Source organism: Staurois parvus, unplaced genomic scaffold, assembly GCF_062004578.1.
Source record: "Staurois parvus isolate SC_StPar_1 unplaced genomic scaffold, SC_StPar_1.0 ptg000274l, whole genome shotgun sequence".
Lineage (NCBI taxonomy): Eukaryota > Metazoa > Chordata > Amphibia > Anura > Ranidae > Staurois > Staurois parvus.
In genome coordinates this window covers 1,035,495-1,058,660 of record NW_028318070.1, presented here as the reverse complement: position 1 = coordinate 1,058,660, position 23,166 = coordinate 1,035,495, and the positions used below count along the sequence as shown (strand labels likewise).

General features: G+C 42.2%; 2 protein-coding genes across 10 annotated transcripts in view; one reads left to right on the top strand and one right to left on the bottom strand.

The window, feature by feature from the left end:
- SCN3B (sodium voltage-gated channel beta subunit 3) overlaps positions 1–11,422 on the top strand; it is a 43,178-nt gene extending 31,756 nt beyond the window's left edge. Inside the window, exons 5-6 of one of the 2 annotated variants that reach the window (XM_089681640.1) lie at positions 6,461–6,554; positions 10,449–11,422. In XM_089681640.1, the coding sequence (XP_089537766.1) occupies positions 6,461–6,524 (64 nt within the window). In that variant the 3' untranslated portion in view covers positions 6,525–6,554; positions 10,449–11,422. The remainder of the gene's footprint in view (positions 1–6,460; positions 6,555–10,448) is intronic. The other variant, XM_089681639.1, reaches the window with a different exon arrangement.
- A 1,751-nt stretch (positions 11,423–13,173) lies between these two features.
- Positions 13,174–23,166, bottom strand: part of GRAMD1B (GRAM domain containing 1B) — a 348,949-nt gene continuing 338,956 nt past the window's right edge. For all 8 annotated transcript variants that reach the window (XM_089681630.1, XM_089681631.1, XM_089681638.1 and 5 more), the window contains one exon: positions 13,174–22,441. In XM_089681630.1, coding sequence (XP_089537756.1) covers positions 22,358–22,441 — 84 coding nt within the window. In that variant the 3' untranslated portion in view covers positions 13,174–22,357. The remainder of the gene's footprint in view (positions 22,442–23,166) is intronic.

Here is a 23,166-nt window from a genome sequence, read left to right as displayed (position 1 = left end):
TCCAAATTAAAGGTGAAGTGCAGACTTTCAGCTTTGAACATAAACGGGGTTCAACATAAATATCAAGTACAAATTTTAGAAACTGCAACCATTTTTATACAAAATCCCTCCATTTTCAGGGGCTCAAATGTAATTGGACACAAATATAATCATAAATAAAATGTTCATTTGTAATATTTTGTTGAGAATCCTTTACTGGCAATGACTGCCTGAAGTCTAGAACTCATGGACATTAACAGAGACTGGGTTTCCTCCTTTCTGATGCTTTGCCAGGCTAGAACTGCAGCTGTCTTCAGTTGTTCTTTGTTTGTGGGTCTTTCTGCCTCTAGTTTTGCCTTCAGCAAGTGAAATGCATGCTCAATTGGGTTGAGATCAGGTGATTGACTCGGCCATTGCAGAATATTTCACTTATTTTCCTTCAAATGCTCCTGGGTTGCTTTTGCAGTGTGTTTTGGATCATTGTCCATTTGTACTTTGAAGCGCAGTCCAATCAACGTTGCTGCATTTGGCTAAATCTGGGCTGACAGTATATCTCTAAACACTGCAGAATTCATCTGGCTGCTTTTGGCTTCTGTCACATCATCAGTAAACACCAATGACCCAGTGCCACTGGAAGCCATGAATGCCCATGCCATCACACTGCCTAAACCATGTTTTACAGATGATGTGTACATTGGATCATGAGCTGTTCCAAACTTTCTCCACACTTTTTTCTTCCCGTCATTCTGGTACAGATTAATCTTAGTTTCACCCGTCCAAAAAATGCTTTTTCAGAACTGGTCTGGCTTTTTTAGATGTTTTTCAGCAAAGTATAATCTGGCTTTTCTATTCTTCGGGCTCAGGAATGGTTTGCACCTTGTGGTGAATCCTCTGTATTTGCTCTTGTGAAGTCTTCTCGATTGTAGACTTTGACAATTATACATCCACCTCCTGGGGAGCGTCTTTCACTTGTCTGGATGTTGTGAATGGGTTTTTCTTTACCATAGAGAGGATCCTGCGATCATCCACCACTGTTGTCTTCAGTGGACGTCCATGCCTTTTTATATTGCTGAGCTCACCAGTGCGTTCTTCTTTCCTCAGAATGTACCACATGGTTGATTTGGCCACTCCTAATGTTGCTGCGATCTCTCTGACGGATTGGTTTAATTTTTTAAGCCTTACAATGGCCTGATTCACTTGCATGGACAGCTCCTCTGAATGCATGATGTAGGTTCACAACAATAGATTCCAAATGCAAATACCACTTAGACTCAACTCCAGACCTTTTACCTGCTTAATTGATGAAGAAATAATGGAGTAGCCCACACCTGGCTATGAAACAGCTTTTGATTCAAATGACCAATTGCTTTTGGTCCCTTGACAAAAGGGGGGATGGCTACTCTTAAGAGCTGTAATTTCTAAACCCTTCCTCCAATTTGGATGCATGTACCCTCAAATTAAACCTGAGAGTGCGCACTTTCAGCCCATATCCATTATAGAACTATAGCTTGAATGTTTTGGTAAATACCTGAAAAAAAACTAAAATTGTGCCTGTGGCCAAATATATATGGACCTAACTGTACGTATTTACTGCACTACAAGTCAATGAGCAGCACATTCCATGTTTACAGGGGTGGATGTCTGGAATTTTGGCTTGCAGAATTTTTTTCAACCTTGCATTACACTGTATGAACAAAATTACTGTGTTCTTTGCGGAGAGGTCATATACAGTATCTGTTCACTCACATTATTGTGCAAGTGACGGGCTGCACCTCCCTGATGTGCCAATCCACCTAGCCTAATTAGATCTATATGTAGAACTTTGAGACCTCCCATTTCCAACTCTCCATCAGCTGCAGTAAAAGATATCTAGGCGCAATCTCTTATCTGACATACAAGGCAGAGATGACAGGAGAAAAGGGTTAAAGCCACACTCAAAAAACCACTGCGGTAAAGATTACATTGTTGTCACTCCAGAGGATTTCCCCCCCTTCCTGACCAGGCCATCTTTTGCAATACAGCGCTGCTGTTACTTTGACAACTGCATGGTCTTGCAACGCTGCACCCAAATTAAATTTATGTCCTTTTTTCCCCCACAAATAGAGCCTTCTTTCTGTGATATTTAATCATCTGTGCATTTTATTTTTTGCGCTATAAACAAAAAATACCGACAATTTTGAGAAAAAAAACAAACAATATTTATGACTTTTTGCTATTAAACATGTCCAGTACAAAAAAAAATATTTAAATCAAATTTAGTCATAAATTTAGGCCAAAATGTATTCTGCTACATGTCTTTGCTAACAAAAAAAATCCCAATATGTGCAAATTAATTGGTTTACGTGAACGTTATAGCATTTACAAATGGTATAGATACTGGAATTTTTTTTGTTACTAGTAATGGCGGCAATCAGCGACTTATAGCGGGACTGTGGCGTGCATTCTGACAGTGGGGTGGAACCGACATCCCCAGTGACACCAATTCAGTGCTAATAAAAAGTACTGACACTGTACTAATGGCACTGAGCAGGAAGGGGTTAACATCTGGGGTGATCATAGGGTTGTGTGCTGTTTTACTGTTTGCTGTGTGTTTGCGTGCTTTACTCTGTAAGCATACTGCTATGTGCAGCCATACAAATCAGTGTACAGGAGCTGACAGGGGAGGGATCTGTGTTTATACACAGGTCTCTCCCCTTTGGTAATACTTGGAGATCGCCGAGTGACGGCAGGGAATCACTGGCCGGGACCCGGTGATTGACAGCCCACGCCGTGAATGACGGCGTGGGTAGGCCATGCGCCCCCTACCCAGAACTGCAAAATCATGTACATATATGTGATTTTGTGCACCTGCCATCCTGTAGAAGTAATTTCTGCTAAACGGCGGTTAATTAAAAGTATCTATAGTCAATTTAAAATCATATTTTAATGTTTACATTTAATTTAGAATATTTCTGGCCTACTCCTATTAATCTGAATGATCTTTGTAAACTTACTTTGTGAAGATACCCAGTTACTTCCTTTAATGTTGCAAAACGTAGTCACTATGCCACGTGAGTAGGCACTGCTGTGTCACACAGTTCACAAAGCCTGCCTTCTAAACTACAGAAGTGCTGAGAGGAGGAGTTTCAAGAGGCAGAGTCTGCACAGGAATCACTGCCTGCAGGCAGCAAGGTATTGAAAATGTAAGTAAACAACAGAGGAGACGTATGCAGAGAATCCAGGAAGCTGTGGAACGAGATGGCCAGCAGACAAGCAGCGCACACAACATGAAAGGGGATTTTTTTGGAGTAAACATATTGGATCGTCAGTAATAGTTACTGTTTGTATTGCTATTACAATGCTGAAGTTATAAAATGAAAGTGTATGCTGTGACTATAGATTTCCCTTAAAAATCCATTTAATTTAGGGTTTCCTGAACTTAGAAAACAATAATAAAGTGGTGTTTGAGCTGAGAAGCAGATATCAGGCTATCAAGTTATAAGTTGTATTAACCAGTTGCCGACAGCAGATAGCCGAATGACGGCTACACTTCTGCCAGCCAGTTCTGGGAGGGCATCATATGACATCCTCCCAGAACGCGCACCGGCGATCTCCATGATCGTTGTGTCCTACGGACACAGCCGCCTTTTGCCACGTGATCAGTCGTGTCCAATGAAACGCTGATCACAGGGAAATGCAATTGCCGGTTCTCGGCTGCACTTTCCTCACGCTGTCAGATCGTGAGGAAAGTACTGCCGAGAACCGGAAGTTGTTGGAGCAGGGATTGGCACTGATCAGGGCACTGATGATCAGTGCCCTGATGATCGGTGCCCAGCAGTGCCGCCCACCGGTGCCACCCAGAAGTGCCACCTACCTGTGCCCACCCACCTGTGCCCACCAGTGCCGCCCACCTGTGCCCATCAGTGCAGCCCAGCAGTGCTGCCAGTCAGTGCCACCAATCAGTGCCCAGCAGTTGTGCCAGTCAGTGCCCAGCAGTTGCACCAGTCAATGCCTAACAGTGCCACCAGGCAATACCTAGCAGTGCCGTCAGTCAGTGCCCAGCAGTGATGCCAGTCAGTGCCACCTATCAGTGCTGTCTATCAGTACCCATCGTTAGTGCCACCTCATTAGTGCTGCCTATCAGTGCCGCCCATCCGTGCCCATCAGTGCTGCCTCATCAACGCACATCAGTGAAGGAGAAAAATTACCTGTTTGCAAAATTTTATAACAGAAACAAACACTTTTTTTCAAATTTTTGGCACTTTTTTTGTTTATAGCGCAAAAAGTAAAACACCCAGCGACAAGTAAATACCACCAAAAGAAAGTTCTATTTGTGAGAAAAAAATTATAAAAATTCCATATGGGTACAATCTTGCATAACCGTGCAATTGTCAAAGGGCGACAGCGCTGAAAGCTGAAAATTGGCCTGGTACAGAAGGGGGTATAAGTGCCCGGTAGGCAAGTGGTTAATAGCAACGGTCAGTTGTCATGGCCAGACAAAGTTAAAAAGGTTTAAAGGCTAAGTTCACATTTTCCCCTGATTTCCAAGAGCCCTATGTACCAATATACCATTAATGTTCTTATTTTGCAGAACATTTTGCAAAAAAAAAAGAAAAAAAAAAAAGCTTTCTATTTATCCTACACACCTCTTACCTCAGTGTCCAGATGGCTGTATAGAAAAACTTCTCCATTACTTCTTGGACAGACCTTAGGACATGACACAGGAAGGTGTTCACCAGCTGTCCTCGTTAGCACACACCCTGCATCTGCCCTCCCCCGTCCCAGCAGATCACTACCACCCACTTCCTCAGGTGCACACTTTTCCAATACAATCATTGATCAATGTTCTCACTAAATACACAGTCATGGATTGTTCATGTGCAGAAGCTGAGTGATCAGATAACAGCCTATGTAAATAAAACTGTAGTATTGAAAACAGAAGTGTGTCTTGAGTTCTGTAAAGCGCACCATACACTATAAAATATGATTGTACAATCTCCTTTAGATCTACCATCAACTATGCAGTGCAAGGGCCTACCTGACTGGCTATATTAGGTGTGTCCTCCAATTATATAGTTTTGGTAAATCTAAAAGGAGATCACACAAAGATTATACAATCAGATTGTACAGTGTATGGCCACCTTTATACACTTAAAACTAACTAGTTGCGCTTTCAATGCCATTAATTGTTAGCGGCACACCAAACACAGAAGCAAACACACATATTGCCACTTGAAAAAAAAAAAAAAAGCAACTTAGCAAATTTTGCAAAACAGTAAAAACATGCAAGCCGCAACACGCTAAATTGTCCCATGAGCTAGTTTGCCATGTGTAGTGCAGCCCATGGAAATCAACAGACTGCTCTGTGTGTGTCACTGGAAAAACTTGCCAAAAAAAGTGCACTCCAACTACGTTAAATGTGAATGAGGCCTGAAAGTGAAATTTGTGTTTTTACACAGAACAACGAGGTTCCATTTACATCTGTGTGTTTCCAAGTGCATGGCAAGCTGCACAGAAAATGTGCACTTTGCTGTGCGGTTCAGGAACGTGCTAAAAATGCACCAAAAAGCACGATAAAAAATGCACCACTCTCCACTCTGTGAATGGGGCCTGACAGCTGAGTGTCTCCATCCACTCCCTCCTATGTCCCTGTATAAGGATGGCCGTATCTGATTGCAATCTGATTGTATAACCTCTGTACAATTTCCTTTAGATGTACCAGAACTATGGAATAGGAGGACAGACCTGAGCAATTCATTCAGTTTGTGTCAAATCAGGCAGGCCCTTGCACTACATAGCTGATGGGAGATGAAAAGGAGATTGTACAATCAGATTGTACAGAATAATGTTCTTTCCACTTCTGGATCATGGCCCCAACAGTGCTCACTGGAACTTTCAGAATTTTAGAAATCCTTATGAAACCATCAGAATGTTTTGCAACAATAAGGTTGCAAAGGTCTTGAGAGAGGTCTTTGCTTTTACGCATCATGTTTCACCTTTGTAATGAGACACCTTGTTGTAGGCCATCAGTTGAGACTGAACCAGCTGATAAGGAGCAGGATTGCTTTCAAATTACTGATAGATTTCAGCTGGTGTCATGGCTTTTCATGCCTTTTTTCACGCCTTTTTTCACCTCCCTTCATTCACGTGTTCAATACTTTTACCCTGTGTTATTTCATTTTATTACACATAACGTAATTTTTAAACTTTTTTGTTTTGGTTTCTTTGTATGTATGGATTGCATGGATTGTTACTAACATGTGGTGAACATTTCAAGTCAATAACACCTTTAGAAGTATATTTACCTAGAAAAATAGTTATGTGCTCAATACTTATTTTACCCGGAGAGTCATCTATGCTTTTCTAGTGCATTATTGAAGGCGGACATGAAAAAAGGAAAGAAGGGGATAATAATAGAATGCAGAGGCTGATAGAATTATGTCAGGAAGGTGCTACAGCTCATACTGTTCCTAGCTTTTTTATTTGTTTCCTTCCTTCACAGGACTGATTATCTAGCCATACCTTCAGAAAACAAGGAGAATTGTTCTGTTCCAGTGGAGGAGTAATGAGGCCCAGTAAAATATCAACACACAGAGGTAAGTTCGACCGAGGCAGCAGAATTGGCCAAAATCTGACTACTATAAGAATGTGGAATATTGTGTTTGTATGCACTAAAATGTATTTTAATTATATTTTTCCTGAGTATATGCATTTGATAAACAGTTGCACAAATATCGTGCAACATAAAAAATTTCAACTATCATTTTACTCTACAATGCCTCCGCTTTCAAGAAAATATATAATGTTATTGGAGGTTTTAAGTAATTTTATGGCCAAAAATGCAGATTTTTGTGTGTGTAAAAATGAAAAAATTGCTCTAGAGCAGAAGTGGGTAAAGTTTTTTGTAACCTAGTACAGTCAAATTCCAGAGAGCTTCTCAAACGTACTACAGCAGGCAGGAGACAGAGTCAGGTGCTCCCCCATACTAGGAAGTTCTAGGTTTTTCTCAGAGCTCTAGTGGTTTAACAAGGCTTAAAAGTGAAGTATGGTGTTTTCCCCCCCCCCCAAATTATACTTACCTAGGTGGATGCAGAATCGGTCCAATGTTGCATCTGTCCCCCACTGGCTCTAAGTGTGAGAACTCAGCGATCACTGTATCACCGCTCACTGGAGCGCTGGGCTGTACAGGGGAAGGGAGCGGATCGCTGAGAGGCAGAGCCAGGTGCCGCTCCTGACTCTGGGGTGGATCCCAACTTTAAGGCTTCAGCCTGCTATCAGCTGAAAATGGGTCACAGAAGTGCAGAATGAACTGCACCCGTGATACACAGGAGACGTACAGTCGAAAGAGCTTTGGCTCCTTTAACCTCTTGCCGACCGCGCATAGCCAAATGACGGCTTCACCGCGGCCGGCCAGTTCTGGGTGGACGTCATATGACGTCCTCCCAGAACACGCTCTCCTGCGCGCCCCAGGGGGCGCGCACCCGGCGATCTCCGTGATCGCTGTGTCCTATGGACACAGCTGATCACGTGATGTGGTAAAAGGCCAATCACAGCGGCCTTTTACCACGTGATCAGCGGTGTCCAATGACACGCTGATCACAGGGAAATGCAAGTGCCGGTTCTCGGCTGCACTAACTCACGCTGTCAGATCGTGAGGAAAGTACTGCCGAGAACCGGCAGTTGTCAGAGCGGGGATCGGCACCGATCATCAGGGCACTGATGATCAGTGCCCCGATGATCAGTGCCCAGCAGTGACACCCGCAAGTTCCGCCCAGCAGTGCGCCCACTAGCTCCGCCCACCCGTGCCCAGCAGTGCCCCCACCTGTGCCCAGCAGTGCCCCCACCTGTGCCCAGCAGTGCCCCCACCTGTGCCACTCTGCAGTGCCACCTACATGTGCCCAGCAGTGCCACCCACCTGTGCCCACCCACCAGTGCCACCCACCTGTGCCCACCCACCAGTGCAGCCCAGCAGTGCCACCCACCAGTGCAGCCCAGCAGTGCTGCCAGTCAGTGCCACCAGTCAGTGCCCAGGGGTTGTGCCAGTCAGTGCCGCCAGTCAGTGCCCAGCAGTGATGCCAGTCAGTGCCGTCTATCAGTACCCATAATCAGTGTCACCTATCAGTGCCGCCTATCCGTGACCTCTAATTAGTGCTGTCTATCAGTGCCGCCTATCCGTGCCACCTCATTAGTACTGCCTATCAGTGCCCTTTAGTGCTGCCTATCAGTGCCCATCAGTGCCTCCTATCAGTGCCCATCAGTGCTGCCTCATCACGCACATCAGTGAAGGAGAAAAAATACCTGTTTGAAACATTTTATAAAAGAAACAAATAAACTTTTTTTTTTTTTTCCAAATTTTTTGCACTTTTTTTTTATTTATAGCGCAAAAAGTAAAGTGCCCAGTGGCGATTAAATACCACCAAAAGAAAGCTCTATCTGTGAGAAAAAAATGATCAAAATTTCATATGGGTACAATGTTGCATGACCGCGCAATTGTCAATCAAAGTGCGGCAGCGCTGAAAGCTGAAAATTGGCCTGGTAAGGAAGGGGGTATAAGTGCCTGGTAGGCAAGTGGTTAAGGTAGTACTTGGAAAGCTCCTTACCATGCCTGCTATCCCATAAACGTTTACTGTCCCCTCAATGGGAAATGTATAGATCAAATTATTAGTGCTGATAGGAGTGTACCTTTAAAAGGCCAGGTCCCCAAAAATGTATATTCCCGTGCTATGTATTTGCTGATTGACCTCTTTTGAGTTTGACTGACATTAACATCATATCTTCAAAGCTGAGAAATCCCCTTCTAAAATCCCCGAGTCACCTGTCACCATCTTACAAAGCCAAGTTATCATAATGCAGTGTAAACTGTGGAACCCAGGTTTAAAGGATCACCTTTGGGAACACCTTTTAAGGTGGAACATAGTAACATGTTCCCATAGCCCCCCCCCACAGATAGTACAAAAGAGAAGTCTCCCTGTACTATCTGTCAAATTTGAAGACAGTGCGGCTGTGCGGGGCTCCGCCCACACAGCCACATCATTCACAGACTTCCTTGGCGGCTGTTGGACTTGTAATTTTCACAGACCAGCCTGTATGTTACTCAATTTCCTGCAAGCGGCCGGGTGCAAAGCCTTGGAGTCTGCTTTTGCTTCACTGTAATCCACCATCCAAAAAATGGGTCGCACACAAACGACATCCAGCTCCAGCCAAGATTTACTGCAAGAACATTATGTCACTCAATCCCACTGAAAGCCACACTCCTAACATGTTTCAACCACAGCGGGGCTAAATCATGAGGATTAAAGTATATGTAAACCCCTACCTTGTAAAACAACCCAACCACTTTTAAAAAGAAATGCAAGGCAAAACATTTGTGCATATACTGTGTGTGTGTGTGTGTGTGTGTGTGTGTGTATGTGTATGTATATGTATATATATGTATATATATATACTGTATATATATATATATATATATATATGTATATATGTATGTATGTATGTATATATATTATATATATATATATATATATATATATATATATATATATATATATATATATATATATGAATGAAAATAAAAATTTTACATACCTTTTTCCCTTTTTTTTAAAAATGATCACACAACCTCTGTTGTCAGCTGCATAACGGGTTCGGAGAGCTGGGGTGGGGTGGAGATACTGAAGGTGGGTTCTCTCAGCAGGAGGCAAAGAAACAGCAGTACACTAATACACTAATCATCCCAGTGATGAGCTGTGCGTGTGTGTGGGGTGAAGTGTCGGCAGAAGACAGAGAAACAGCAGTACACTGATCATTCCAGTGACTAGCTGTGTGGGGGGTCAGTAGAAGGCAGAGAAACAGCAGTAAACAGATATTCCCAGTGACTTGCTGTGTGGGGGGTGTCAGTGGAAGGCAGAGAAATAGCAGTACACTGATCTCCCCAGTGAAGAGCTGTGGAGAGGGCGTGTCAGCAGACGTCTGGCCAATGGAGTACAGACAAGCTGTGCTCCCAAGTTAAATTCAAAGAAGCAAATTTAACCACACTGGGTTGGATGTGCTTCAGTGCCTAGGGTGGTCATTTTAAAATAGGAAAGCAGGGGGGAAATGGCAGGATCTCCAGGTATTTCACACAAAGGAAACAATATAAAGAGAACAGGAAACTTTATCATAGGAGTACATAGCAACACAGACACATCAGAAATATGAAATGTTGTGGTAACATACACTAAGTCCTGCTGTGGTTGAAACATGTTAGGGGCATGGCTTTGGGTGGGAGTGAGCTGTGTGTGCTGTCATTGCATTAAACCTGGGCTGGAGCTGACATCTTTGGTGTGAGGCCCATTATTTGGATCATGGATTACAAGCTCTTTGCTCCCACATCGTCTCAATGACCAAGCTATATCACGTCACCAAAGACACCTGTCACTATTATGCCAATGTTTTTAGTGCACTTAACATCTTGTGAAGTGTTTTCTTTCATAGGATTTGTCTCACCTCAGCAGGCTCTCTCAGATCAGTAAATTCCTGGTTGTGCCGTCAGAACGATCCATATGTTGTCTTGTCTTCATCTTCTAGGAGGCCTATGAAGCTAAGAGGACACAGATCAACCTCCTATAACAAGAGCAGGAGTTAGCCATGCAGGTCCCTGTCCTACATATTCAAAAACTAAACCGCTCCTTCTATAATGCCTTACTTGCTTTGTAAACTACAGACACATATTTTATGTACATTATGGCTTCCTGAGAAAACTAAATGGGGTTGTAGTAACATACAAGATTGAGAAACTGGACTGGTCTCCTTCACAGCCAAGGTACCAAAAGGCTAAACAAAGGTGGAGTTTTCTGTTATGAGTAGTCGGTGGCCCAGTAAACCCTTCCTGCAAATGTTAATAGTATGATGTATGTATTATGCCGGGTGGCCAGGACTTTGTATAATGAACAGATATAACCCAATATGTTCCTAATCACCGAGCCGTGAAATGGATTCAGAGAAGATGTTTTCCTAAAATATCGTCAGTATGATGGGCGTTTTGTGCCTGGCACTTTTATGATGTTCACACAAGTATAAAACATTTAATTTCATCTCATAATTTATTCGGTGATGTGTTCGTTTAGAAACACTCCTGCAGCTAAGAAGCCCGCCATTGTGGAGGATTCGGATTCTGGCACTCAATAGGAACACTTACAGCAGTCACCCACATGTTCATGATCTAAATGTCTCTTTTTGTGCTATAATAACTATTGCACTTTTTTTGCACTTGCTTTTTCACAGTTGCTGTGACAGTGACCAGTGTGGGCTGACATGACTGTTATATAAGTGAGACAGCAAATAGAAGGATTTGGTGGTGATGTCTTCCTGGCACATTTTATCTAATCAGCTGTCACCTGACTGAGCCAAACACTTTCCTAGGAGACTAAAAAAAAAAATTGTGTTCTTGATTTTAAAATAATAAAGTTATGTGTAAACATGAAAATATATTTATACAGCGTGTGAGGGAAAAAAAAAAAAAGCTACTAGAGGGAGACTTGTGGATTCTGACATACATGATGTGTGTAATATGTTCTTCATTCATGAAAAAAAAGAGGGCTTTGTTATTAATACATAAAGTATCAAAGGGCAAAAAAAGGGGGTATTTGGAGTTCAGATAATATGTTAGAACAGGTCCAGGAGATAGAATGAAAGAATCATAGGGTTCTGTGTTCTAGAGCAGTGTTTCTCAACCTTTTTTCAGTCAAGGCACCCTTTAAAATTCTGCACAATCTCAAGGTACCCCATTCTATTGTAAGAAATTATTCTAGATTGTAAGCGAGAAAGAGCAGGGCCCTCGAACCCCTCGTGTATTGTTATATACTGTATTGTCTCATGTTCTGTCCCCCACTATAATGTACAGCGCTGAGCAAACCTTCTGGCGCTATATACTGTATAATAATAATAATAAACACATCCACACACATAATACACCCAACATTAGGGGGAATTTATTCTTCCAAAGCAAATATATCTTTGCACACTGGTACTGACTAGTATTCCAGTGTGTCTCTCCGTTTCTCTCACTCAGCTAATGTGACCCCAACACTGATGGAGAGGGGCAGGTGAGGGGGCAAACAAGGATGATGTGCATGCACCCAATGTCCTTCTTATCAACTGATGATGTCATTGGTTGTTAGGGTGCAGGCAGCTAGAAGGTTATAAAAGTGCACAAGGAAACTTGCGGCTTTGCGTAACTAAAAGGCAGGATTGATCCACCTGCTGGCTTGTATACGATCTTTGGGCAATTTTTAGGCATTTTGTCAAGACACCCCTGAATAAGCCTGAAGGCACCCAGGTTGGAAGGCTGTACTAGAGGTCTACTGTTGTATTCAAGAGGGTGAAGGTTCGAATCTTGACCGGTTCAGCAGGGATCAGCAGAAATTTCAAATATGTATGAGCAGACTGAATGTACCCAAGTCGATCGATCAACTTTGGTACAACCAGCTTTGCAGATTGTACATAAAAGCCGCTAGCAGTAATCACTGTGTTCTCTCAGCAGGAATGGCTCTCCCCCTGGGGGGGGGGAACACAATTGCTCAGTGGGAGGGACACTCACTGTGTTGATGGAGGAGTCTAGCAGTTTTTTTTATCCTGCAACCTGTGGTTGTAAGAAAGAAAATTGCCCCATCTATGGCCAGCTTTAGAGAGTGGCAAGGAAGTGAAAATCAGAGAGCTCCGTGGTCTAAGAGTTTGGTATCAGGGGATGTGGAAGATGAAGGAATCTGAGTGTACTGTGGTTCAGGGATCTGGTGTAAGATAGTGGGGGCAATGAGATCAGAAGATGCTCTGTTCTAGGGATCTGGAGTAAGATAGAAAGAGAATGAGGGGATCATAGGGTGTACTGTTCAAGGGTCTGATTTCAAATGGTGGAGAGAATGAGGAGATCAGAGCATGCTCTGTTCTAGAGGTCTGGTGTCAGAGGGTGGGGAGGCTAAGTGGGCTCAAAAAGTGAAGATGTGCCATCTTTGAGGGAATATCTAAAAAGTGTAACTGTTGCAGGGGCTGCAGATTTAGTAACATGTTATACCTTGAGTACAGTGAGAATAAGGTGAACCTATCCTTTAGGTAAAGAAGTCAGAGGGGGCAAGGAGGGTGCAGAAATGTGTGGGTGATTATCCAAAACATATGGTGGTCAGAGGGTGCATTGGTCCTAGTACAGTTCAAAGAGGGAAAAAAAAAAAACCACAGACAACATTCCTTGTTGGAATACTTATTTTTATTCATAGTTAAGTCTATCTATTTCACATTGAAATTTGGCTGAGTAGCCATTATATACCTATGCTACCAGGCCCCCAGGACACAACTCCCCTGCGCACAGCGCAAAGGTTTATTATTTAATAATTTGTACACGTACAGTTCCGCCATCCAGAGGTCAGTAACACCATAGAACAATATGATTGTAGAGATCTCTTGACGAACAGGCTGCGCAGGTGCAATATATCTGCTGAAATGAAACTCTCTGCTGCTCTTTAAAGGACCCTTTTGTGGTGCACTCTCCATCTCACTCAGGAGATCAAAAGAATGACGTGTTTTTCTGCATTTTCTTGAGGATTCCAGTGCAATTTGCCATGAAATTGAAATTACAGGTTAGTGGTACATAAATAGGCATAATACAGGTACAGTAAGCATTTTCGATATGCATTATAGGGAAAAAAAAAATCTACAAATTCTCTGTGCACAATATCAAAATACTTCTCATGCCACTCAAGGCAAGATCAGGCTCCACAATCACATGACAGGTGCTGGCTCGGCTCATCTCCACCACAGCAATCAATTTTATCAGCAACAATGAAATGAAAATTAATCTTCCATTGTTAAAAGAGCCAACAGGAAAAAAATCCAATTCTTGAAACATGTCAGGATATTTTGCATCTTGGTGTGCACCATACCTCTGTGCATAATGCTGTCATGGAGCCGATAATGCAATTTTAAACCCAAATGCTAAGGGTAATTTATAAACAAACCCCAAGTCCACCTTCTTGGCTTGGAAAACGAAAAGGCCTTATATAAAAATATTAACCCAAGGCAGCCAAGCTCAGAGCATTCTCCACGGCCCTGTGGTGAACGGTCTGATATCTGATTGGCTGCTCTTAGAACTGGTTTAACAAATCTGTCACCAAGAAAAGCATGGCTGATACAAGAACGAAGGGAGACTGAGCAACCTCAGTTGAGAATTTTGTTAACAGCTACTAAAAGGGGTGACAATGAGTACGCCGGGCATCAGAGGCGCTTGTTATTGCTCACCGGAAAATCTAATTTTGTTGGGATGACCTATCAGGCTTTTTATTGGCAAGAATAATTTTAAGTTGCAGACAGTTTGTGCGCTTTTTTTGTCTTGCCATGCAAATTCCTGAGCACGTGTTGGGTCTCTCTGCTCTGCTCAGGGACAGGCAAAGGTAGACTCGCCTGCTATTGTCAGGGAGATGTCTGCCCTTTCGTGCCCAGTCTCAACAATGGCGGCACAGATTCACAATTAAAAGTGATTTCTACATTATTTCAATTCGTTCTACAACAACATGATCTTTCTTCACAAGTGACAGATCTACACAGGAGCCTTTGTTGACCATAAATCAGCTCCTATAAAAGTTCATAAAGTTAGAGGAAAGGTCAGCAAAAGCACACCAAGTCATACTATAGATCAGTATTTTTTGTAACTTGAGTAAAGCTCATAAATTAAACCGCAAACAGCACAGTTAATGCCCCACTAAAAGGTACGAGTAATCAGAGTCATCACAGAAATGAAAGCACCATCCTTACTGCAGAATGTTAGTGCAGCTATTTTATAACGACACCGGTCTTCATGATTAGCACCTTACATTTGTAACAATGGATAAAGCTGAAAATGCAACCAACAACCGATCACAAAGAAAACGCTTTCTTCCTCATAACATAATGAAGACCTGGCAACAGGGGCAGACTGACAACTCATGGGGCCCCTGTGTCCTTGCCCAAACTCAAAAAAAGCCTATGGAAAAGGTACCAGGGGCATCTCATGGGGCCCCTTACTGACCCCGGGCAGTGCCCGAGTTTCCAAATGGTCAGTCCGCCCCTGCCTGGCAACACACATTACATTACAGTCTGAGTTCATAAGGTTACTATCCTGCCAAGGCAAAGGTTGCAGGTGTAAAATATTTTTGAATCTCTATTATGTACATATATAATACACAGAACCCTGACTTATCCAAATGTAATAGCACTCTAAAGTGGCCTCTTGGTCAAAATTAACTGCAATTTTACATTGACTCAAGTGCTGATTAAGGGGCTACTGTAGCTTGTTGAAACAGGCTATAGTCTTCTGTGAAAGGATATACTAGGAGACTCCATAAAGGGACAGGTACAAATAAACATTTATGTAATAACTAGAAAAGCTCCAATTTCTGGGGAAATTGTGTGAAGTGTTCTTGCCTCCACCAGTAGTCTACAACTGGCGTGGGCGGAGTAACTGGGTGGAGTGGCTTGAGTAAATATTAAAAATGAAGGCACAGTCGCAGTTTAGAAATTGCCCTTCAAATTTGAGGTGGCTAAAGTGCAGTTTCAATGAATGTCAATGGGCGGCGTGAGTTGCAAACAAATGGTCATATTGTGAAAACTATCAGGATTCCTCCATTCATTCCTATGGGACCAATTTCACCACAAAAACGCCGATATTTTGTGAACCATTCGGCGAAACGTTCCACAAAGTAATAGCACACCAATTGGGAACACTCCGCACGTTTCGGTATATTACTGTCTATGTAGTGTAAAAACTGTGGGAGGAGTTAGGGTGGTAAATTTGGCTATAATAATAAGAATATATATGTGAGATAACAGTAAGTGGTCTTGCCATGCAAGAACACTTAATAAAAAACACATAAAATAGATCTTGGTATAAATCCGGTGAGTCCAATTAAAAACTGGTCATAGTGGCAGATCCTCAGTCAGTTAAGCAGGCCATACATGGGTCGAATTTCGAACGATTTTTCAATCGAAAATCTAAAACATCGTTCTGTAATCCGATGGTGCCAGCAATGATTTTGAAAATCGGTCATTTTTCACGAATTTTCCAGCATGATAAACAAAATGGGGAGGAACCACGAAAATCAGCCGATGCCATTGTCCCACTAAGAGCGAAAATTGGCTGATTATTCTTAGGTCCGATTTACAAAACATAAAAAAAACGACCCATGTATGGACAGCCTTAATCTGTGGAAATAAAAGAAAACAAATAGGGGGTGCCAGCTAAGTATAGTATTGAAAACAATTTTTATGCACATAGACAATTTGCACCTCACTGTGGTAAAACGTGTGTAGCTCATCATAAAAGTGTGGCTGAATCCTGTGTGGTGAAGCACAGCAAGTCCTTCTGTAGTGCTACACATGTGAATAAAAATTGTTTTTAATACTACACTTAGCTCAAATCCTTTCCCACTCTATCCACAAGTAAGAAAAAATTAAAGATTGGCTAGATATATATTTTCAGCTATGTGAGCCTTTACCATTGCTTAGTTTATTGGGTTACACAATTTGCGATAGTTACTGAAGTGTGGATTAAAATTTCAGACTGTAATGTGAATGTGGCCAGCTTCAGATTGAACTATTGCAGATATTAAGGTGACTAAAGTCTCTGACATCACCTCTACAAACATCATGTGACACGAGAATTTGGCTGAATCGAGTCCTACACAAATGAGGAATGGCACTAAGATGACATGGCAGCAACATACAGGAGAAGAAAGCCATCTGCTAGGACTCTCGTTCTTCTCTATGGAATGTCTAACAATAACAACTTTTTCTCTGAAAAGAAGAGAATATAAAGATGGAAGCCTGCGTAGATACTGAAGATAATGGAAGCACCCTTACCAATGCTAAAATGTGCGGTAAATTCAGAGTATGAGGCTTCTAGGTTCATATTGCTCTCCCACAATCTTGCACATGTGAAACCACCAGATGTGCCAGATTCTAGAACATACTGCTACATTTCATAGGTATATTCAGTGTCATGGGTTGTAGAAAAAAAATAAATATAGCTGCACCCCACCAAGTTCCTAGGGAACCTGGACTGACTATGAGGAGTAGAGTGAGCAAAAAGAGGTTTAAAATGTCCAACATGATTCTGGAAAAGTAGTTTTCCCCAAGGGTGAGCTACAGAAGATGTTTTCAGCATTGGTGGAACCTGATCCAGAACTGTACTTCAGCTGCAAGACCAGCTTTTTGGAGAACACCAAATAATCCCCTAATACTTCTCTGTGGTGTCATGCTAAAGACACAAGGCTCATGCCACAAATATCTGGAAAACAGGGACTAGTACAGGGATAGGGACAGCGCTATACAACCTGCATAACTCAGCTTCTGATTGGCTACAAACACCAACATGCAGCTTTGTATTCTGCCTTGGTCTATCTGTGATCTGGCAGACACAATATCCCGCTCACCGTCGCTGTACACTACTCTAACGGTATGGAAAAGCATGACAATGTGAACCTATACAAAAAGAAGAAGCAGCCATTTTGCTGAAGGAAAGACGTTCCATTTCACTAAGTGACATGCTCTAGCAAATGAATAAATAGAACAAAAAGTAATGGATAACCTGTTTTACCTTTTATACAAAAGGGAACATCTAGGCACTTATGTCTGGGATCGTTTATAACACTATATACAGGTACACTTCAACAATAACAAACATGTATAAATTTGGTAATGCAATGGTTCATGGATGATGACTGTGTGGCCGACCGCTGTGTGATGGTCATGTTTATGGGGTCTTAGAGTTATTCCTTCTCAAAGTGTTCTCCAGAATAGATAGAATAAGAAAGAATTGTAGATCCAGCTGAGAGGCTATGAGATATGGCCTTTCAGAGAGGTCAGATACACACAATGCTATGTATATTCCCACCCCTAGGACCTACAAAATGATGCAGGGATTTTTTGTATTCACCGTAAGACCCTTTTCTCCATTGTTTTTTGAAGGACGTAGCACTGTAGATTCAGAACATGTGGATATATAGCCACCTAGAAGGGTTGTGTCCCACGATGAACAATAGAGAATATAAGGTCTCGTTCACATATGTGTTAAGTACATCTGTGCACAGGGTGTTTCATGCATGCACATGCAGGCAGTCCTATTCATGTCAATTGGGATGCAGCGGCTGTATGGACAAGCTGCTGCTGCCCATTTGACAGCAGTGTTGGCACGGGTCCCTGAACGTACATTGTCTGCGTTCCATGACAAGCATCTGCACCCACACAGATGTCAAATTGGGAGCAGTGGCTATGTCCATGCAGCCACTGCACCCCAAATTACATGAATAGGACTGCCTGCAAGGGCCACTCTTCACATGGATGTACTCTTTACATATGTCCGTAAATAAGGCTTTATAATCTCAATTGTTCGCGGAGAGACACAGCACCCTCTAGGTGTACATCCTGTGCGAGAAAACATGGTCCTTCACACAGGTGTATGCTCAAAGTAGGCCCGTGTGAACAAGGCCTAAGATTTTTTTATACTCTGCAAAAAAATCCTCTTCTCCAATGTAAATTGAGGGACTTCCCCTCCACTTGCGCTGTGCATTAAAGGATAAGTTCATCTTCGCTGAAAGAAAAATTACAAATGCACAATCAGCAGATCGCGGGTGCAGTGTCAGGCTCCTGCAGACTGTCTGTATAGCCATCTGCCCCTACCTCTGATAAATACAGGCAGTTACTGAATGAAAGGAAGATCAATGAACTACATAGATCACTCATCAGTGCCCTGGTAGTTCATTGAGCACTACAGGCCGTCAGCCGCAAAGGCTGGCAGTACTTATAGTTTATTAATTCACAGAACTCTGTGAACAACTGATGCAGCAGTGTGGGCAGAGCCCCGCACAGCCATGCTCTCTATGAATTGTGGCAGCGGGAGTAGGGAAAGGATCCCCGGTCTGCTTTCACAGGGAGGGGTAGTTACATGAACATATCCTAGAAGGAAAAAAAAGTGTTCCTTCCTCTATTCTCTTTCCTACAACTGAGGCTTCTAGAGGTAGAGCCCCTAGAGGGAGATGGGCCCTTTTCATTTTACTTCATTTGTACTCCCCCTTTAGGCAGCAATTTGCCCTCAGGTTATGGATCTATAGTGCAGTGTCCCCCAATTAATGATGAAGAAACCTGAATCATTCAAGACAGGTGCTCACTTAAGTTGAAATGACCTTCAAAAAGGGACTCCTGCAAGTTTTATGTACTAAATGCTTTGTCAATGGGCATTTGTGGACTTATTTATGTATCTGGAAATGAGAATTTTCCCGTAGTCGCATGTTTCGGATTTAAATTAGAGGCAAGGAATTTTGTAATGGATCAGTGCCGCCACCATTTCCACCACAGGACAGTAAAGGCTTTCAGCAGCCGTTAAAGATCAATGGGGAAGTGAAATGAGATGGATAATGGCCTCTCTCTTCAGGGTCCTGCCCAGCAAGAGAAGAACATGTGAAATGTTTAAGAAAATCATTTATACACAACATGCAATAAGTGCCATAATACTAACAAGCAGAAAAATTCTGCGAACCAGGAATAGGAGCTCCCATCCTATGGCAGGCCACTATGTCTGTTGTCAGGCTGCATCGACATATCTAGAATCAGACTTCTCACCCAGACGTGCCAACACAATGCCCTTTACCCCAAAATAAACATGTGGAAAAATCTGGGTACACAGCCAAGGGCAGGAGGCATTGAGATTGTGTCACCACAATAGCAAATCAAAAATAGCAGCAAGATAATAAACACAAGACAAACATAGGGTCACATTCATCGCCCATGGGCCAGAGGATTGCATTTCATACTGAATAACATACAAGCAATAAAAAGCAGAAGCAAGGCAGAAGAAGTGCAATATTACCCTAGTACAAGGTTCAAAACTCGAGCTGGTCGCATAACCGGTCACTCTGTTACGCTGTGTCGGTGTCACAGAGTTGAGGGCAGCGTCCACTTTTATACGTGATCAAATATATAAAGGTAAAGTCAATAGGGAAAAAAAAAAAAAAAAAATAGATGCCTTTTATGTAAAAATATGTCAGACATTAAATGGGTCTAAATCTACCTTCTAAACTACCATTCCCATAATCCTCAGCAAGACTAGCATACCTTAAATGGACAAAAAGGATTTCTTGTGCTTGCTCAATCTTCATGCAAAGGGAGCATAACTTGTAATAAAAACATATTTTACATAATAAAAGAAAAAATATCTATGCTTAATGCATTAAAATTATTCCCAATGGAATAAACAGAAGCAGAATACAGGTTATTTGGATATTTTGCCCAACCATTATAAAAATCTAATGAGAGCTCTAGAATTTCCAGTTAAGACTTTCCATAGGTTTAAAAACAAACTTCAAGAAAGTTTTTTATTTTTATGCAATAAAAGTGGAAGCTGAGGGTATATATGAAGCGGATAGGAAGTGATTCAAAGCTGATATTCTCTTTTTCCAGAAATATGTTAATAAATAAATAACGATAAATAAAATAGTCCAGTGTATCTGCATATATGCACAGTATATCTGCCAAATAGCTGAACTGCCTATGTTGATACTTGTGGTCCCAATTCCGTCGATCCCTAAAGCAGACGCTTTACATTCACCCTTCATGTGAAGACTAGCCCGGCCGAAATGGAAATGACAGAAGTCCCGTGCCATTTCCATCCCTCAACCTTTGGAATCGCTCTTTTGCTCTCAGAAGAACATCCGTGATATAATGACACACTGTACTAGTTGTTTGCGAATGACGTGAAATCATAGAGCGGACATTTGACAATGCCAGTGCTGGAATGCAGAGCTACGTATTCTCCTATTCCTGATCCAGATAAACCGCACTTCGGTCTCTCAATACGGCAGCTAGCTACCAAACCAAGCAATTCTTCTAGCTACCTCCAATTTCACAAAGCAGATATATGGCAGTGTCAACCAAGGCCTGCTGGTCAACAAAAAGCCCTTTCTACAGGTGCCGGAGGCATGGCGCCCTCTCCTGCACTGCCGGCTCATCTATGACAAAGTCGTAAGATTTCTGTAGTATCTAGCAGCATTCCCTTATATATACGTAGAGATTTGTCTTTACCTAAACAGACACATTCAGGATTGGACAGTCATTTAATAGTTAGCAGCTGTGGCAGCTCTTGTAAATAAAATGGGGGAGGGGGATTGCCCAAATGCAGCGGGGGCATCTGATTTACTAGCACATCGACCTGGTCTTTCGCAATGCTTGTCAATAATAAAAGGCATTTGTCTCTTCTTCTTGATGCCATGACAGGATGGCATATTAATACTTTAGTTAAAAATTAAGCTGTTCAGTCATTAGTCCAAATTCTGCATCTGAGGATATTTTGAAATTATTTAATAATATTATTCCATGTTTGTAACATATATAGAAGAACCTGGTCCTTATCGCCTGCTGGGCAACTATAGGTTTCTCCAACCTTGATCCACAACAGATGGATTGTTGTGCAATAACTGCAGAAACAGAACTGTCCCCCACTGCATTTAAGAAGGACCTCCACCAATTAAACTCATTTGGAGTTTAGAAAGGATAAAAAAAAAAAAAAATCATAATAAAATAAAACAGACAATAAGTTAGTAGATGTGGTCACCAAACACTGGCGTGAGGTTCATCAGCCACTGCTCAAAGTAGAGCTGCAGACAGAGCATTGTAACCCAAAACAAGGAATTACATAAAGACAAAATCCCTAAATTGTTTTCAAGCTTTAAATTACTCAAAGAAAAAAAAAAAAAAAATATATATATATATATATTATAAAATCTAGCTTCTCCCATGTATTGCTCCATCCAGGAGACAGGACACTTCTCAGATTCTGCACCGTCTGAAGTTGATTGGACCAGTGCTGGGTGGCAGTGGAGTCTTCACGGATTAGTTCAAGAATTTTGTGATGACAAAGACATCCGCTAGGAGCGATTGTGCCTTTTGCTCCATACTCCCCTCTCTTCTACTCCTTTGTTCTGAGGGTGCCTCTGCTTATCTCCTCAGCACCTATCCACTCGGGGCACCAGCCTAGACCCCGAGTGCTGCGTCGAGCTGACATCGGCAAACGGTTTGCGGGTGTCGGAGGTAGAGCAATGGCGCAGGTTTACACACAGGATTGAGAAAGATCCTCGTTTCGAGGAAGAGCTGCACAAATCTTTCTTCAGAACAATAACGCTGAGAAAATCTCAAGTTTGAAACACCATACCCAGTATTTCTGAGCAAAAACGTCCTCGGGCAGCTGGACGAAGACCATCCCTCAACACAGCTGCTGCGTATACAGTTCATTCTAGAATATAAATTTTGTATTCATAGTATACATATATATATTTATATATGTATCTACATATAAATCTTCTCTATACACATATTGCACACTTTCTCCCGCCATTCGTTCCCGTCACCCTCATTGGTAAGGTTTGTCCTCCGATTCTGACACATAGTCTCGTGAAACAATGCCATTTTGGAGGTTTAACAAGGAATCTTTCATCTGGGGAGGGAAATAAAGCATCAACGATTAGACAAAAAGAACAAAAAGAAAGTCACAAGATCACACCGAGCAGAATTTATAAAAACTGCAGCAGTCAGAATCAGGAGCAGCTGTGCATGACAACCAATCACCTTGCATCTTTCATTTACAAGGATTAAAGGATAAGTTCATCTATGAAAAAAAAACCCCACATTTTTTCACAGGTAATAAAAATGCGCATTTATTATCTTTTTTTCTAAGGAACCTGCAGAGCATTGCACCTACAATCAGTATCTCACGGCTGCAATCTCAGGCTCCTACAGACTCTCAGCATAGCTCTCTGCCCTCACCTAGTACAGGCAGACAATTAGCCGACAGCAGGAAGATCAATGGACTTTAAGAGCGCTCACCAGTGCCCTTGTAGTTCATTGAGAACTACAAGCCTTCAGCTGCAATGGCTGAAGGTAGTTGTAGGCATTCATTCACAAGAAACCGTGAATGAATGACGCAGCCGTGTCAAATTGTGAAAGTGGGTGCTGGGAGAAGATCACCTGCCCGCTGTCACAGAGAGGGAGGACAGAGACTGCAGATGCTTGAAAGTGTTACTTGTGCCACTCTAAAAGCGGGTGGAACATGTAACATGTTCCAAAGGTGAAATTATCCTTTAACTGAACAAGCTGAAGATAGAAGCCAATTGGTTGCTATACACAGCGGCTCCAGATTCTGTCTGCTCTGATTTTGAGAAA